We start from the raw sequence: 20,562 nt of genomic DNA on the forward strand, positions 1-20,562 counted from the left end.
ATCAAGTAGCGGCCAGTTAACACTAGGAATCAATAGGCTCCGGCTTCACATTAGTGGATGGACTAGTCTAGTGGCTAAAGCGCTGCCTTGTCTTGGTGAAAGTCAGTATTCGATTCTCGACATAGATAAAAGGTGCCATTTACTGCTTTTGCAAGAATGCTAGAATATTGCTAAACGTGGAATAAAACCTAACTCACTCACTCACGACTTTGTCGGATCGGGCAGAAACTGCTTACTCTGACATAATGGTGTAGAGCAGTGAGTGAATGAATATTAATATTATAGTATTACGGCTCTGAGTAACACTCCAGCGATAGAGCATGAGACACCAGATAAAAGGTTTCCGCGAGTGTGAACCTGAAGACCCAGATCAAGGCGGTTTCATCCACTTACAGTGACATCCTCGATAATCAAGTGTATTATTCTCATTTCATAATGAAATAATATCCCTAACCCTTCCAGTATCATATCTTCAGTAAATTTGTGTGATGAGGGGGGAAGAATGTGCTACAATGTTGAAGGAAAGTATAGTGACGAAACGAAGCTACGCTGATCAAGGATATTTACCTTTACAGAATCCTTAAAGAGTCCTTAAAGAATCCTTAAAGAGTCCTTAAAGAATCCTTAAAGAGCCCTTAAAGAGGATTATTTTTATGGATAAACAACGTCTTTATTCTGTAAAGGCGACGTTTCGACATAGACTTTAATGTCGTCAAGCGCGGGACATTACAATCTATGTCGAAACGTAGCCAATACAGAATAGAGAAGTTGTATATCCATAAAAATAGTCCCCATTCTTTATCTTCTCGAATAGAATCGAGATATAATAGCCTGAATATCCGAATTTAGATAAATAGTCTGCCTCAGAGTCATTGAACCATATTATTTTCCCCAATAGTCTAGCTCTTCCCGTAATGCGGAAGCCCTAAATGAAGCAACCACCGACTTTACCAAGTTCAGATGCAGATGTTATCAGTCTCTGAATCACTGGGGTTCCTTTATAATTTAAATGGATGTATTTGTTACAATAAAGTTATAATATCCATAGGATAATATCAGTTTAGTGGATAAACTGCGAGACTGCAGTATCAATTAATTTCTAAAGCTTAGAAGTTGACACCATCCCGATATCTCTTCAAGAACTGAACTGAACCATGAGCATATTTCGTCTGAGTCGTATTTACCCCAGAGAGAAATCAATACCTGCTAGGACACATTCCACCTCGCGTATACCGATTACTAGAATTTACAGACTTGTCGAATCCAACTAGTAAAACCAACACAGGTCAAGAGTTTCTCATTTCAGTATTACTATTTCCATACAAGAGGACGTATATGATAACAAACTTAATATGTTTACACCTCTGTCGAAGCAAGACGTGTGTAACCCGTTGACAATAACACGGGACACAACCATGCGATAAAAGTGAAATCAGTCCTCTCTAAACCAATACGAACCCACGAGAAGTACTTCAGTCAACAAGGAACTCTAAAGGCAAACCACAAGCAATTTACCCAACTCAATCAATCTATTACAGTAATCCGACTGATAGGCTTCAAGTGAGGCTTACTCGCGTACTTGTTCCGTGTTCGACTGTGTGGAATCAATGAGCAACAATTAGTGGTGCCTGTTAACACAGTATCGCATACTTACACTGTTTGAGGGCCATACATGGTACCTACAAACACAGTATTGATTCTGTTGTGGTAGAGAATGCTGGATGTACGGTTCGCGCCGTTCTGGCTCTGTAGTCGACGGCTGTGATGAGATAGTGCGATAGTGCAATGCTGAATAACTGCAGTTGCAGTTTCCTCCTTTGGTCACTGACTACGTGAACGACGTGCGTTTTGACAAGACGTACAGAGTTGAATGATTACAGGTTAGTGAGATCCTCTGGTAAATGTTGACCAACTGCTTGACGAGTGTTCTACTAGGATGGTGCAGAGTTGAAGTGTCTACAGTTTAGTGAGCTCCTCTCAGTTGACCAACTGTTTGACGAATGTTCTGCTGAGATAGTTCAGAGTTAAATGTCTACGGTTTAGTGAGCTCCTCTGGTAGACATTGCCCATCTGTTTGAACTCGTGTTCTGTTCAGAGTTAAATGTCTACAGTTTAGTGAGCTCCTCTTGTATACGTTGACCATCTGTTTGACGAATGCTCTACTAAGATAGTTCAGAGTTTAATGTCTACAAATTAGTGAACTCCTCTTGTCGACGTTGACCATCTGTTTGAAGAGTGTTATGTTCTGCTAAGATGGTTTAGAGTTAATGACTACTCTTCAGTGAACTACACCGTTAACCATTGTCAAACATCCTCACGAGTGTTCTGCTAGGATTGCCAGAGTTGAATCACGATCATGTCGTGAGAATGGATATTTTGCTCCTATCATAGGGTTACATGTTGTCCGCGTGTGCATTTGTGCGTGTGTGTGAAGTGGTGGGGTGAAGAGGGAAGGGAATAGTGGATAAAGTGACCATTCGATATATCGGAGACCCGGGTTCGATTCTTTCGATTCCTCCCGCGCTACTGCTGGAATACTGGTGAAGGCGACGTAAAACGACACTGATTCATTCCACATTGTGAAAGAGATAAACCCTTATGTTAGCGTCATCATGCGAGGTGTAGTCTAGAGTGTGTAGTACACACCCTTTCAGCTTACGATCCTATGCCTGATCCACACTGAAATATTCAGTTGAAACGCTCGGGTGCTTAGGGCGGATCAGATATCTGTTAAAACGATGTTAAGTGTTTGTAAGTGAGAAGATATTACACTCTGACTGCTATGGATGTTTCCAAGCATAATGGTTAACTAACACTCTTAATGTGGGGCAGAATTATGCCATCAGCTTGTAACTCGAGATGATGGCGTTTCGCTTCAAAGATGCCCACTGTTGTCACCCAATAAGCGCTCCCAGAAGGGTATTGTTGAACAAGCATCTGTTCTAAATGGGACACATGCCATCTATTTGCTTAAAAATATTCGGACAATTCAAATTCACTGATGCAGCTTCCTTGATTCCTTCCTGCACAAATCCGTTACTGTCATCAGACAAGCAATATGGTTAATGTTTATGGATCAAATGTCGAAGCCTCTACACTTTGATCCGAGTCATCGACACATAGGTCATCATTATCGCGTCCACAGAAGAATTACAGAAACCCTTTGAGGCTTGATATGAAAACATTTTCACAAATATTGTATGAGTCATGATGTGATGTATGAGTAGGATGCGATGTCACGGCCTGGGAGGTGTATACGGTTACTGTGGGTAGCTGGCCAAGATACTGGGTGGGTATGATTTAGTTATTTAATTTTAGAGTGCGCTTGTTGTGCAGTAAGGGGTGGACCAAGTTTGTTGACGTTAAGGGTCAAGCCTGTGAAAATGAAGGGCAGGGGTGGGTCACGCCTGTGGACATTAAGAGTACGGTGGCTCAAGCTTGCCGGAAAACGTTTCACATAAATAGGTAGGAGTGGGCTAAGCTTGTGGGCGATGGTGGACATTAAGGGTAGGTTGGATCAAGATTTTGAAAATTAAGGGTGGGGTAGGCCAAACCTGTGGACATTAAGAGCAGAGTGGACCAAACTTGTAGGGAATGGTGGACATGAACGGTAGGGCTGGATGGGATGGTAAACATTAAAAGTAGGGGTGGACCAAACTTGTTGGGGATCATGGATATAAACGGTACTGCTGGACCAAGCTTTTGTGGGATGGTAAACATTTAGGGTAGGGGTGAACCAAACTTGTAGGCTATGGTGGACATTAAGGTTGTCGGTGATGGTTTGACATTAAAGGTAGGTAGGGTTGAACCAAGCTCGTCAGTGTTGGTTGACATCACACGTGCGACTTTTTCAAAAGCTACCATACCATGGCATACCATATGGTCAGAAAATGCTTAATTTAAATATATCCTACTTTCGATACACCCCGAACAGTTCGGACCTAACATAGAGCGAAAACATAAAAAAAAAAACACAAAAAAGCACAAGACCACTTTATAGATAATCTCCGTTGCATACAAACATTGAGGAAACTTCAAAACCCAAGAGCACATCCTGTCAATTTCAGTTTAAGTTGCGCAACATAGGTCTTTATTTCAATACCTTATCCCCCCACACGTTAACTGAACCTCAAGTACATGGCTGACATACAAATGTGTATATTATCAGTCAAAGTCTTGCCACCTGCCTGGAAGCGGCAATTAATCACCAAGATAAATGGTTGGAGGACAGTAAGCCCCTGTAATTTTAATTCATCGCGCTTTTAAACTCGACAAAACGCAATAGCAATTTTCTAACTCCTTCTGTCCACTTTGTTACTCGTGCAGATAACATTGTATGGGATCTCTTGACTTACAATGGTTCTTTTATAAATCCAAAAGTGGCTAAAACGCATAGTCATTGACTTTAGCGTTTCTTTTTGTCTTCCCGATATTCACTGCAAGTGTTCCGAATAAACACACCCATCTTGGATGCCTTTTTCAGAGTAGACAGGCAATTATAATAGCACGCTCGCTTAAAATGCTATGCAAGTAGCGTGTCCTTAAAAATAAATGTTGTATTTTAATGGGTTTAAGCGTTTATGAGTGACTGAGCTTTTACATTGCTCGTGGAAGGAATGAAACATATTCACGACGGGGTAACAAATTATTGTTTCACACATTCTTTTTCATCAATTTGAGTTTGTTTAGGTAGACAAGCGCTTTCACTGCTGAGCCGCGAACCGTCTGTGCATACGTTATTGATCGTAATATGTCCGGATATGTCAGATTGACATTTTCCAACCGTTTTTTCAAAAATGTCCGTCTCTTCCGAACGTTGCATATTTTACCTATTTCAAGACAGACTGTAAACATTTGTGTCTGGATCAGACAAACCATTAGTCTAGATCAACCCCCGCAGATATCACACAGCTTGTACGCCGTTCAATGAAGCATTAAGGAACATAAAGTCATTCCTGTATAGAATATGTGTGTAAGAAGATATCGACAGAGCCTTTTCGGGAAGTTACTTTGCTGTAGTCAAGGAATTTCGAGCTTGTCGGGCAGTTGGCAAGCAATCAACACCCCCTCCATGATTCAAATTGAGTTCTATCCCAGGAGGAGACATATGCCATTTCGTTTAATTAGCTGCTTCTGTTTGTAAGCACCATGCATGGAGAAATTAGAGTTTAATTTGCAGACTCCCTTCCCAGGCGCTTCCATCTTTTTTTCCCAGCACGAACAGAAATTTATTACGTGAAACTCGAAACTTGTTGCATCACCAAAGCCCAGGAATGTTTTCTTATTTCAAATCCAATTACGTTGATAAAGTCATTGCACCAAATACCCGGGGAGACCATATCCGCCATGACACCCAACAAGACGAGAGCGACACCTTGCGGCAAGGAATAGCAAGGGTGATAACCAGAATACAGCTGAAGGCGACATGGACCTGAAGAATTGTCTAGACCAAATCATGAATCATTAATGGTGTTCTCGGCGATAGAAGATCAGACAATGAGGCGAGTAAGTGAATGTATACATATATATACATGTGGCACTTTAAGTGAATGAATGAATGAATGAACGAACGGACGAATGAATTTCACATTAAAACCAGTTATGATAACAAGCGACAAAATCAGTTTTTAAATGGCATTAACATAAAACTCGACAAACCTAGATTACAATTGTGTGTCACGTGTTCCACATCACGAAAAGAAAAATCGTTAAACATTTCCTCCGTAATTGGGACGAATGCGTTCTTTAGAAAATACACGATTCCTAGTTAGAAATGACTTCGTGTGATGTAAGGAATTTGATAAGCTATTTGTCGGTCATCTTCTGGGAATCTGAAAGTCCAACTCTCGAAGACAGATGACTGTATGGAATCTATACGGTTGCGTCCAACGCTGATCGATCGACTGGGGGAAGGCCGGATATATACCTCCAATATCGACCCTCTAATAAACCTATCGTGTGTCTTTCTCTGTACAAATCATGCAATTATGTCCTAAAACTGATGACAACACGAAATGGTCTTCAGTAATTGCAGATAGAGTAGGCTCTTTAGACGGACATCGGGTCTAGTGTATAGCACTATGTGCAGGTAGAACGGATCTCGTGTCTGCTAATTCCGATGCATTTACACTGATGGGGTGGAGACTTACGAGAAAAAAGGATTTCATTATCAATGTATTTTTGTACCTCTTGTCGAAATGAAGCTACTGGATACCGATAGACTGTGATAACCCCGCGTTACCTGTTCGACTGGGCGTTTGCAAATACAAGAATAATTAATACACTTATTTTCAAATTTCGGCGTTGTACTTAAGACAATGCATGGATCGCAATTGAATTTCAGTGGGTTATTTGCTGGCACTGTCGGTGCTGTATTGTACAGACGATCTGACATTTTGGATATAATGCGTTGCACCATTACAAACATCTTGTACATGTAACAGTGATCGTAAGCATGATCGTTCAGCAGATTCACCGGTCATAAATGATGATGTTGTGAATGACTTTAGTTATACGTCCAATATTCCAGGTATATGGCGGTGGTCTAAATAATCAAGCCTGGATCCAACAATCACGTGATTAACAAGATGAGGATCTATCTACACAATTTGGATAATGACGTGTCAACAAAGTCAGCGAGTCTGACCACCCGATCCCATTCGCCTCTCACGGGAAGCATGGTTTGCTGAATTCTTCACGGGTATTTCAGTGGTAAATGATGAGAAACTGTATCAGGAAGAACACACGAATAACACGATCTTACTGATACCAATCGGGGTAGACGTGTGGTTAAAGCGTCCGCTCGTCAAGCCGCAGACTCGGGTTCGATTTCCCACATGGGTACAATATGTGAAGTCTATTTCTGATGCCACGCTTTGACATTGCTGAAATATGGCTAAAAGCGGCGTAAAACTACACTCATTCGAGCAGACAGACCTGTAGCAGGCACAGCCCGAGCCAGACAGTGATGCGTCCCGTGGCATCCTTCTTTCAGACACATCTGCTGACCGTAAGAGGATTTCATGCTCATGTATGTCTGGAGTATCTGATGTCGCTGTGAGGGGTGATACATCAGCATTACGTGATTACAGGAAACGAATTTTCAATTTGCTGATCCAGGACAACAGTATCATGTGTTCAGCACGCTGTGTCGGGGAGTCTCTCTGTCACTGTCAGCAGTCGCGCATCTATACATCACAATATGACGTTTTACATGTTTCACTAACGGACCAGACAAGAAGTACCTGTGCAAGAGCAACCCCTACGGGCCATTTGTGTAAAGACATCTTAGACCATATGTCAATTATTTAATTTTCTTTAGATTTGGTTGCTTTACGCCCTACTAGCAATATTCCAGCCATGATGGCAATTTGTAAATAAACTAGTCTGGACCAGGCAATCCAGTCACCAATAGCATGAGAATCGATCTACGCAGTTGGGCTACGTTGACGTGTCAAATAAGTCGGGGCTGACAACTCGATTTAATCGCGTCTTACAACAAGCATATGGTTACTGAAATCCAATTTTTATCTGGAGCTTCACGGGTCAATAGACTACTGTTCGGGTGGGTAGCAAATATCACGAGTTATTTGTTTCGTTGTATATTAAAACAAATGGTTTCTGGTTTACGAGGTAATTTATTAGAACTAAATGTACGTTTCAGTGTTCTGTGTATCTTATCTTACATCATAGACTTCATGACTTCGATTCAATACAATACATCGATTTACGAGAAAGCCCTTTCAAAGCTACTACGAATCATCGTTTAACTGATTGTTTTTCATATCAACGCTTAAGCACTTTCACCCACTAGTGTTAAAAAAGGACTGAAGAACCCTGAAGTGCCATGACACATATCTCGCTATGGTTACTCAACATGCTTGATGGTGTTTGTTTTTGAAACAGCACAAATGATAACCACGCTATTTATCTATACTTTATACCACTGCTGAGATCGTCTACATTTGTTCACAAATCATTTCACCCGTTCGCTAAAACTGGTATACACAGTCGTAAAGAGGCACCCGTTTAAAATTCGGTATATGTTTGTAAGGGCTAATGGTGCACTTACGTCCGATAAGATCTTTATGTGCTGCTGGAGTGTTCGGGGTGGTTACCAAACACTTGACATCTAACACTTAAATGCTTGCCAAATAAGGAAATGACACGTAAATGGACCTAGGAGGTAGACCTAGTTTACATATACACTCGTCACTGTATTCAGAGACCATCTATCCACATTGCGTGCGGATCACACACCTGTCTTGGCGGACTTTGGATCAAATAGTTTCAGAACGTGGGTGAGTTGGGGTTGAGAACAGTCTGAACATATTTTCCAGTTGTTAGCTCGAAATGGGAGGGAAAGTATTATGATGAAAAGGTTTATGTGAAAACTCAAGACGACAGTTAATTTTACGCCTTTTAATGCTTATACGCTCAACGCTTAACTCAGCAATATTCAAATCATATTATGTAAATCGAGCCTGAACCGGACAATCCTGTGATCAACATCATGAGCATCGATCCACGCAATTGGCATACGATGCCGGGTGTCAACCAAGTCAACGAGTCAGACAGTCCTCTCCCATAAGTCGCTTCTTACGACAAGCATGGACTGCTTAAGACCAATTCTAAACTGGATCTTGAAGGAGCTTTGAAACTCACAACCACGGATACTGTACTGTCAAACCCAAAACATGATCGAGTTGAACGTTAGATTCAAACCCACACCGACTACCCAACGGAGTAATCAGAGATGGACAAGTGTATTGCATTTGTCCACGGTGCCAACTGTGAACAATGGCGTGCATTCTCGATGCAATGGTACTGTATTATCGAAACTACGGTGGGACGTCGTTATTTCGTTTTGAAAGGTCAGAAGTGATTTCCGGTATTGTTCGGGAACCCCCTGCGATGAAAAAGAGATCCCCAGTACATGTACGCCATTGTCTGGTTAGCTGTAACATTTGCAGAACGCTGCGATATTTGAATATACGGATTTCTCACCGCGGAGTAAAACATCATTCACTCAGTAAGTGGGTGAGTCAGTGAGTGTGTGGGTGAGTGAGTTGGTGAGATGGGTTAAAGCCGTTTCCATCACTTGCCCAATGATATTTCTGTTGTATCAAGAACCTTCACATCAGTGTTGGAGACAAGTTCCACTTGATACTGGTCTTTACCTATTCAGTGAAAACCACAGTCATGCTGGTTTAAATCCTCTGCCAGTCAAATGATCCCCACTCACATGCAAGCTGATTTTTTTCTAAAATAAGTGGAAAATCATGGGTCTGATATACATAGCGTCGTTCGTAGGCTTCTGATGAACTACATAGCTGCGATAGCACGTACAATTACGAATGCTATGAGGATCGGGACCCTGGAGTATAACAAAGTATAACAAAGATAGCGTAGCGATACGACTGTAGTAAATCCTATATTATAACATTAGCACAACAATGGCTTTAAGAAACGGACCCCATGGTTAGATCCACGGAACATTCCTAATGTTACGAGCTATCATAACTGCATGGTTTAACACATACTACAAGTGGACCCCTGATATACAGGTCTAACGTAACTTGTGAACTTGACTCCGGCTAGACGGGAACTATTTTCTTACCTGCAGAAGGCGCGCAATGTTTCCACGTCTACACCGCAGCACATCTTCCGCTGCGAGTTCTGCATATTCTGGTACTGGCTGCTGTAGGCCGTGAAGCAGCTATAAGCCTGAGACTTGACATCCTGGGGACAATCTCCCTTCACCCCACATACCACTGAAACAGAGAACCCCGTCAGTAAACAAACTGCTAATAGACTGATACCTCAGTGTTGTAACGCTTATCGATTCAGTGACTGCATGTGTGATGTACATCAATAATGATGAGTGATTGAGTACCCATATGCAGAATCGAACCCAGGACTTCGGCATGACGAGCGAACGCTCTAACCACGAAGCTACCCTAACGGCCCTCGTCAATCATAAAACATACAACTTTATGGATTACAACTTTGTTGCAGCACAGAGCGACGTGTCAGTATACAGTCTATAGAATCTGTATTGCAATGTTGTCCTGAGCGATAAACAAGATGCTATCCATAAAGTGGTATGCATTGGTTAGAGGTTTCAAATCTCAATATTATGATTTTGATCAAAACTAGTTCGTGGTATCCATATTTAATCAGATACATGTGACCGTTGGATTTGGAACCGTGACCTTGACCTATACGTCAAGATGAAGGGAACGTTGACGAAAACGCTGAATCCAGCAAACGGTGCAAAATTAATAAACTCGTAAAAGTGAGAATGGATGAGACAGATTGTCCGGCATAAGAATCTCGTTCCGATAGATCGATTGACCTTCAGAAAGACACGCTGTCACCGCCGACACGTTCTTCTCGTTAACTCACGCGAGAACAGGCGAAAATGTTTTAGCTGTAATTTAAAACAAAATATTTAAGACCTTTGATGTAGGAAAAATAGAAAGAGGTGTACGCTTGCCAATTTTCTCCGCCGACTGTTTACTGTGTGAGAAACTTGAAAGTAACATCTTTTGATGTTGGCTGAAAAGCACTGTTAAACTTATAGTTGAATTATTCTCGCGGGTACTATTCTTCCAAACAACTGCACACTCGCTTGTACGTTTTCCACTATCTACACCCTGTCTCGTGAAATATTCATTGGAAGGCCCCTCAAAAGCGAGGTTCAGGCCTAATTGGTATGCATGATCGTTCCAGTCTCACTAAAGTCTCTTTGATATCTCCGTAAGTCCGACGGCAAAACGAGTGTCTGTCAAAACTTCGCGCTTGGCGCTGAAATGGTGCGGAAGCGTATTGAAATGCCTTGTGAACCGTCTCGTCATTAAGAACACCGGTTAAAAACAAAGTCAACATGATTTAGCGTGGAGTGTCTCTGGGAACGCTAAGTCAGACTGACGCATGTACGTTTACACCGTACCTCTGCTTACTGATTTCTAGCTTATCGAGTGAGAGTGAGTTTAGTTTTACGCCGAACTCGGCATTATAATGGGCTGTAAATAATCGAGCCTGGAACTGTCAGTCCAATGATCAACAGCAAGAGCACCCATCTACGCAAATGGCATAGGATGACATGTGTCAACCAAGTCAGAGAGCCTGACTACCAATCCCGTTTGTCACCTCTTCCGACAAGCATGGGTTACTAAAGATCAGTTTTAACCCGGATCTTCATGCGTAGGCTTATCGGGAAAATGGTCATGAAAACAGATATGCAGATATGACTTCATCCTTGTGAATATTTCCTCAAGACATCAGTAAAATGCCTCAACATCAGTTCACTGCTATATTTTAGATTACGGAGTAAGTTCATTTCATACTTTCAATTGGTGTATATACATCACACGTATTTGACGATTTCGCGACATAACAAGACACCGGAGGTTCCGTTTGAAATAGTTGATGTATTGGAGATCGTCACCGGTACATGTTGTTATTGTCTTGAAACATTATAGACATGTATATACGTTTCAAACTCATCAAAAGGAACTCGTCGCTTCACTGTTCCAAGTGACCTCCCTTAGACGCTGATAGAGGGCGCGGGAGGAGTCACAGGGTGCAGCAGAGGCACTATATCTGTCAGATCACATCACACGTTAAGACGGAACATGTCAAACTGGAAAGCCAGTTAAATCAATATGCTGTATTTTTTTCAACAAGAATGCGATACCTTTGCCCTTAACACTTCAGTAAACACGGTAGAATGGGAACCAAGAGGCAATGAAGGCAAATCTTGCTTACCAGGTGTCGAGCCGAGAGATAGAGCGAATCATCTGATGTTTATGTGAATGAAATACACCAGGTGTAAAAACAGATACAGTGAGAACAAAAGTATGATGTATGTGCTTGATAAGGGCCGGAATGCCCGTTGATGTGACCCTAATCGTGTTTATTTTACCCTACTGTGTTTGAAGATGGTTGTGTAAGGTGGAGAGGAACATGGCACCTTATGTTATTATCTGTCCGGCATCTTGGCAAGAATCAGATTGCGCCAGCAGACTACAATATGTTTAACCCGTCAGCCACGTCGAAAAGACATCAAACTGTCGTGGCTCGGTCTATGATCTGGTAGTTGAGGATAACTAGTTTGTAATCATGGTTGAAATGTTGATAATTAGGGTAATAAATCTGCCATTGTCTTTAACACGAGCACCGACTCTCAGCGCTGACGTGGATTCTCAACACTAGCATGGAGTCGAAGAGCATTCGAGACTTAAGACACATAATTAAATGAAAACTGTACCGGCATATCGGTAATGTGGTCTCATACAGAGTGTCTGTCTCCAACTATCGGTATTCGACATTTGTTGGTTAAACACCGCAGTTTTACGGCGATGTGACGGCGATCTGGAAACAATCCAGTGACTGATATTATGAACATCGATCCCAGCGATTGGGATACGATGACATGTGGTAGCCAAGTCAGCGAGCAGAACCACCCGACCCTTTTGTTACCTTGATCTAATAAATGCACACCAGAAAATCTACAGCATATAAAGGAACATTTTGTCTTTGAGTTGTAACAACAACTATTTGCCTCTGTCCCAGACGCTGGAGGGGCGGTCGGGCATTCTAATGGTTAAAGCGTTCGCTCGTCACGTCGAAGACTCGGGTTCGATTCCCGACATGGGTACAACGTATGTAGCCCATTTAAGTTGTCGACTGCCGTGATATTGCTGTAATATTGCTAAAAGCGACGTAAAACCAAACTCACTCACTCGCCCAGACATTGGAGATAAAAATTAACTCACGTCTTTGTTCTGGGCATAATTATATTTAACTGGACTGCCAACTTGTCGGAACTGCCCCCCTTTAAGTGAACATCTCATGATGATATTTGGTTACTTGTCGTTTAGTGGAAACCGACGTGAAATTCATCATGATCAAGAAAACCCTGCATATTGTCAATTGCAATTACAGACTCTTCTTTCATGTAGTCTTTGATGCTATTTACACAGCTAAAAAGGTGTTTTTTCCGTGCTGCAAAGTAGCTATTTTCCCCATTTGAATCACCTTATGGTGCCACGAAAGACAGATACATCACTTTCCAAACACATGTCAAAACAAGAAGGTGTAACCTATTTCAGTACGTGAACTAACACAGCCCCGTGGCCTCTGCCCAAGGTGTGGCGCTGCTGATTGAAAAAACTCCACTACTATTGAACCGGAACTACCTTTCATGTTCTTCCGCATTCACAGTCACGGAGCAAATTCCAGGTCACGCGTCATTGGCTTGTTTTATACGTGATACACCAATGCAATTCTTTGACAAATATACCATTCTCGCTGGAAAAGCCGCAAAATAAATCACTGGGCAAGTACGGAGCACGGTGGGGGAAAAGAAAATATTATGAAAGCTCGTTTGTTGGGGTCGTAAACTGAAAATAAAAACCGCAGGCTTTTGGAGAAGATGAAGTCGGTTTTCACGTGGCCCGTCTAAATGCTCTAGAGAATTGGAATCGGTTACCAATGTAGTTTTTCATGAAAAGGGGTCGTTTTACAGTATTTAGACTTCCTTTGCTAATAGAGCATGTTCGAACAACGATACATGCAAGGTTTAGATGAAACAGATCGCTCGCTCAGCGCTCGTCAACGCACGTGCTAAACGTGATGCTCGTTGTGAAGAATTGCCTCGTTAAACTCGACCCAAACCCAGATGGGATATGATAAAATATGCAATGTGATCTGAAATGTGTTGATGATAAGGCTGAGGAATAACGGACACACCGCATGTTTTTCTTTCTGCTTGATTAGCCGAAGCTCTGGAGAAATGAGAAGTAAAGACGCGAGCATCAAAAGTGAATCAAGAATTGCAATCTAGTTTCAACACATCCGGTCCCTATAGAGCACTCGTGAGCATTCAACAAGGGTGGCACAAATTAAAACTTCACGTAATGACTGGGTCGGTGAACTGATTATCACTGGCCCGGAACATGTGCACGTGACAGTTGGGTCGTCTTACGTGTGTTCATTTCACCTGCTTCTTTATACTCACTCACAAACAAAAGTACCATTCTTGGGACATAGGATGCATAAATGTGAATGTCGTTCAATAACTGAAACATTTTTTCGAAACTCGCGTTTCTTTTGCTGTTCAGTATATTTTGACATTTTTTTTTTCGCGCGGTTCACCACAGTCTGGATTGATCAGCTCCCAGCTCAATGCTGTATGTGTTCTAGGAGATTATCATTTCTTATTAAAGATTTGATAACATTCCTGGCTGTTTTATGGTTTATGTTTGTTTGATGTCGACTGCCGTCAAAATCAGTACGTAGCCACATTGTGTGTAACGATTCCACATGCATCTTTGATGACGATGCCATCTTGCAAATATTGCCTTTCATTCTCTGGAGGTGTTCCGTTTTACTGACAAGCATGCTGTCGGAGTACATTGTAACGTGATGATAAAGAACAGTAAGCAAAGAAATTGGTCATAGAAGTTCCTTCATCATCACTAGAAAGTATAAATGGGATCGATAATGCAATACTAACGTGTATTCGAGCTTTCCAGTCTTAGAAATAAAACCCCGATATTTGATGCCATTAAAATTAATAGTATTTCAGGGAATGATGTTGCCACAAGCTACAAGCAGAGATGTACGTGGTTTGGTTTAATTGAGGTTACATACGGGGAATTACATCAGGCAGTGTCATGGCAACCAGTTGTATTATTACGGAGCGGAGAACATATTGATGTTATTTGACCCTCAGTTCAGACAAGTTGATTCAAAGACGTGTGTATGAAGCAAAGGTAGATCCAGAAAATACGTCAGGGTGGATCGGGATGGGCTTGGGGTGGTTTGGGGTCGGATGGGATATGGTAGGCATGTGTGGTTTGGGATAGGTTGGGAAGGGGTCGTGATATGATGGGATGGGTGGATCGGGGTCGGATGGGATGTGATGGGGATGTGTGCGCTGGGATAGGATGGGACAGTGTCGTCTTGGGATGGGATGTGGAGGTGACGAGTGAATCGGGATGGGTTATTTGGGATGCCGTGGTGTTGGTGCATGAACCTGGTTTGGTGGGCATCGTATAGCATGCAGGTATGTCTTTGATTTAGTAACAAAACATCTGAGTATGAGATGGAACATGTTTTCATCATATTAATGATGTCGTTATTTGATTAGATTACATTGCCTATTAGCTGTATATACTGGTGACGTGATTCCCTTACTTTTTAAGAATGGCCTTGGAGTCCAAAAATGATTAATTGATGCGGTGCCCCAAACCCCATTTCTCTATGTTTGATGGGATATGATAAAATATGTAATGTGATCTGAAATGTATTGATGATAAGACTGAGGAATAACGGACACACCGCATGTTTTTCTTTCTGCTTGATTAGCCGAAGCTCTGGAGAAATGAGAAGTAAAGACGCGAGCATCAAAGTGAATCAAAAGTGCTTCGAGAACTGTCTCATACTGGTGCGCTGCCTAGGTATTTGTGCTCATATTGTTGACCACAGATTTATCGGATCCATAGTTTTGTAATGTTCCAGTCTACCGTTTCAAATGTTAACAGTGACTCAAAACACTAGATAAGAGAACAAATGGATATGAACGCCCAGATAAACAATCTTCTTACCAAGACACATATCGTAAAATAGAAGAAAAGCAGTATTCTTTGTTTAAGCATGTTCAAAATAAGGTGTCGAAGAAACATGCTTCTTATCCGCTGAATTATTTACTCCTTTGCCGAACGTGACAAAGTGCTAAGATCTCAAGCCGATATGGACAGAAGTCTTCGAGCAGGTGCGAGTTCAACATGAAGCATACGAGCTGAAAGGCGCCAAGGAGTTGTCATTATTCCGGTTTTAACGTACCCCTAATGCGACAAATCTCTACCATCATGGAGTCAATATTTGCTTCTGATCAGCTAAGTCTATCAAATCCTTATCTGAGTCAAGAACCACGAAGGAGGATTACCTGCGCTTCACCATGGTCAAATCATCAACAATCATCTGTTGTCGCAAGGCAGAGAAGCCTATTTTACAGACTCCCACAAATGATCATTTCACAAAACATGGCTCTCCGGTATACAGGTTAGATAAATCATCCTGTGAAGTCGGCTGTCCACACAAAACAGCAAGTCGGCCGTGACAGTGTAATTTATCCCAGTATGCTATTGCAATAAAAGCCACTTTTTCGCGCTTGGCTGCTTTTCGACGTATGGTACTCATACACCCTACTGCGTTTCTCGCAAAATGCCCAAGTGTCGGTCCCATTCGTTGCCATTCCTCGCAATGAAATATCACAAAAATGTTGTATAATATTTATAACAGCATGGGGTGTCTTTACATCGTGGACGGCCTCAACACCGCCCTAAATTAGCCCTTGTTTTAATGTAATGCTATACGGTGGAACAGACCATTATGATACTGACTTGTGTAGCGTTTTGGACCCCACTTCATCCCCAATATTACCCACGTCAAAGGGGGCTAAGCAATTTTGATATCGGTTTCCTTTTGACTGGGACACTGGGTAGATATGATATTTTGACGTGTAAATATAAAATGTCAACGTGATTATAGCTTCTGGTATATTTTTCTCTTCCTCTGAGGCTCTTTAAAGAGAACGTTACGAGGCGAAATATGTCGCCTTCAGCATGTCTCCCATTATGTTTGTTTTGTTGTCTAATGCGATATTCTGAAACATTCAAGTGTTATGACGAAGGTCTCGATTCTGGACCAGACAATCAAGTGACATCATGAGCATCGATCATTTCGGATACGACGACTTACGAAAGAAAGTCATGAGCCTGCTTATGACTACCGAATCCTGTTAGTCGCTTCTCACGACAATGGTTGCTGAAGACCAATTCTAACCCGGATCTAACCGAGTTCCATAATACGTAGCGACATAGAAACTTAAAGCTTTTCAACCTCAGTTATATAGTTAAACATGATGCTCAAGTAATTGAAAAACCGCGACAAAAAGGTCTCAAAAAGGACGTAGACTTGAATCACTTTGATCGTTTTATGGTGCTTTGACCATTGGTGACCGAGGTGAATTACATTGATAGAAAATAAGGTTAAATCCGTAAAATTCATGTGTAGGGCGTAACCGCCAGAATCAGATCAACAGTATCAATTTATCTAGAATCCCGCTGATCTAATGTCCACCCTTTACGGCCGTTCTCAGCACCTAACCTACTTAACTGATAAAAATAATTCGACAAATGTCCGAAATTCTAAAGCTATTATTTTCCATCAGATGGCTTTAACACCCGATCATATAATTCTCCGTGAATCTTGTCAACACGAGCTAACGCAACTGACACATTATGTTTTCTTTCCGACCAGAGCTTACTGGCACGGGTGTTTTAAGGCTTCAATGTCTGATACGGTTTTCCGTACGACTGTTATTACCGCTCCAGCTGTTGAAACGAGCGCGGGGCTGTTTTCTATCACTGTAAGTCATTCATGGGTCGTATGTTTTCTCTGTTCGGGCATGTTGTTAGGGAAACATGATTTGTTTGCATGCAACCTCACTTGCAAGGGTTACTGATAGAAGACAGTTGCCAGGCGAAGAGATCAGGGGAAATGCTGCGACGATGACTCCATCTTTAATACCAAGATTGTTGACTCCGGAGGGATTGTTGTCAAGGTTTAATATATCCCCGTTTCATGGAAGAATATTGCTCACCTCATCCCTAAAATCTATCCCAGTGATACCGGGTAACCCTTAAAATTCCACGTAGATGCATCAGCAATCTATATATTGTCTGAGAGTGCTTATTTCCAGTTAAAGGGCCCAATCTAACTACTGATTCCGATGTGATAAGGTATTGAAACCTATAATCAATGAAAATATTATTTTGAAGATTGTTTTTGATGTCTTGGCTATTAATGTGTATACATTCAAAGGAATATTTCATATTCCAATGGTAATATTTCGTGCCACCCAGAGACCAAAATGAAGAAATCTAGGCTTTCCAATATTATTCAAGCAGGCTCACTACATGTCAACAAAAAGCGACATCAGTTTCCGAACATGTATTAACTATAGAAGTACATATTATGCCCTAGAAAGAAACAAAATTACCACACAAAATATACTACTCATCAGTCACTTGGGATATGACGCGTCCACAATGATCAATTACCAAACAAATTCCCGTCAAATTTTGAAAGGTATATCGTCTCGTGGAAAACTTATGGATTGTGGAACTCGGTTATATATAATGGTCATTTTCTTGATGACCTGTGGGAGTTTATCAGCTCCATCAAAATGTAACGTTATCTGTACACAGTAGAAGCCAGGGCGGTTTCAGTCGACTTCAGCAGTTGTACACACACCCGTGAGCTCCCTAAAACCCCTGACAATGCCTAACACTATAAACCTATAGTTAAGTGTTTTCCCCCTGAGGCAAACATCCGTTCATATAACTGTACGTAAAGGTATCACTTAAACAACGGAAACCCGACCCACCCGATCGTCAGTTAAACAGTCCCTCTGTCTATCTCAATATCGCGACCTCAACAGTCCCCCTTGATAACATCGCCCTAGTTTGTATACTCCGTCCATGGCGAGGTCAGCGGTATCAGCTGGCCGGAATTCCAGCCGTGTTCAGCTATTCAACACAAAGGTTCGACTTGACCAAACGGTCATCGTCTCATTACAATGTAGGTATAAACAAAGCCAGCGCGGATATCCATACCTCTCTTGACATGCCAGCGCTGCAGCGGTACCCGAGGCTCTCACACTGTACGGAGATTAGAACTGAGTAGTACAAAACACCAGACCACTTGATTGAAGCTGATTGTTTGAACTTCTAAACTTTTGTTTACAATCACACGAAGCCAAGGTGCGCGCACTTTGACGGAATCATCCCCAGATCACGTTTAAAGGGCCGTAGTGTTAGCATTTTGAAAAAGAAATATCCGAAATTAAGAGAAATATACCTGAAATATGTGAGATTTTCACAATTACAAGGTCTTGATCTGTTTGACTGACAACGGCATGACCACATCGAAACGTCGGCATCATATATAACATAGAAGTTGTCATGCGTAAAATATTTTACTTTCTTATTTCGGAATCTTGCCAATTTACCCGAAAAACATGTTAAAATTAACCGACCCAAGTGTGTGCACGTGTAAGGTATAAGTGAAAATGATCATTTCACTTAATCTAAGACACACGTACATACATAAAACCAAACATTTGGAATAAATTCATTCATGCGTATAACTTTAGTATTGGTTTCTGTTACAACAAACGAGACAATTTAATCAACTAAACGTAATTCCACCTAATACAACACAACTGAATGTCCCAAACACCAGAGATGGGTTCAGATCATATCCCGTCTCGATGGATGCCTCCAGCAACTTGAGGCCTGATTATCTGGTCTATAGCGACGGCCGATGATTCTCCAGCCTCAACATCACCTGGTCAGGCGCGGTGAAGATAGACACTGTAGCTAAACATGGCTGATACAGTTAGCTTTAATTACTTGCTCGTGTTGTTTATTATTCTCCAGCGATGAAGGTAGTCTAAATGTTGCCCATGCCATGCAGTTCACGGAGGTGAAAACTATAAACGAACCGAAGCCATGTCACGAGGCTTCAAAACAGGTCGTAACTTGCACACCCATGAAATACTTTTAATGTGATAAGAAAACTTTTACGACTTAGAAAATACTTTTTTTTTAATGTAAAGTTTGACCCAGTGAATCAGGGTCTGCCCTCATCGATAAAGCGTAAAGCAAGATTTTATTAACAAAATAAATTTCCAATATTCGCCATTTAATGCCTCGCCGGTTTCACTGTGGTCTTTGCTAGACGGTATTAGATATCCAATTGAACACAGAGTAGCTGCCTTTTTACTGTTATATCGATCCGTGAAATATCATTGATAAACCCTTCCGCACAATATGTTCTTCAAGACCGCCCACTTGTGAAGATAAAGCGCCGGTATATGTGCAACAACCATTAGTTATGAGCAAGCGGAATTATCTACTTACACCTACAAGTCGGCTCTCTTTAGCCTAAATATACTCCAAGATAAGTAAGCAAAAACTACCCATTGCAAGAACGAAAAGGAAAGATGGTTCGCTTGTCAATGAACCTTCCCACTTATCCCAGTAAAGCGATCGCATGACTGGTTGCAACGAACCGAGATCCCCTCTTGCAACAAAACGAGGTAAATCAGCACTATGTTATAAAGGTGTACGTCGGGAAGACTACTGGACGTAGATCAGCGTGGGGTCGCGGCGTCGCAGTCGAGCAGAACGCGGGGAAAGATGGGGCAGATTGGGATATCTTGGTTGCCGCTGCTCCGCTACCAGCTAATATGCACCGTTCTTGGAGGCGCTGTCATGTAGGTACTGATTCAATGCCCTTAAGTCTTGGATTTGTTTGGTCGTTGTTCAACCCTACACTCACCAATATTCCAGCTATGTGGCGGCGGTCTGTAAATAATCCATTCTGGACCAGACAGTCCAGTGATCAATGTCACGAGTATCATTTTACCCAGTTGAGACGAACCAGAACACCCGATCCCGTTAGTCGCTTAACATTGGTTGC

General features: G+C 41.8%; 1 protein-coding gene across 1 annotated transcript in view; it reads right to left on the bottom strand.

The window, feature by feature from the left end:
- The window catches only part of LOC137296777 (uncharacterized), a 132,311-nt gene that overhangs the window by 36,237 nt on the left and 75,512 nt on the right, over positions 1-20,562 (bottom strand). Inside the window, exon 2 of the mRNA XM_067828630.1 lies at positions 9,620-9,773. Coding sequence (XP_067684731.1) covers positions 9,620-9,773 — 154 coding nt within the window. The remainder of the gene's footprint in view (positions 1-9,619; positions 9,774-20,562) is intronic.

This window comes from Haliotis asinina, chromosome 9 (assembly GCF_037392515.1).
Source record: "Haliotis asinina isolate JCU_RB_2024 chromosome 9, JCU_Hal_asi_v2, whole genome shotgun sequence".
NCBI classification, from domain to species: domain Eukaryota; kingdom Metazoa; phylum Mollusca; class Gastropoda; order Lepetellida; family Haliotidae; genus Haliotis; species Haliotis asinina.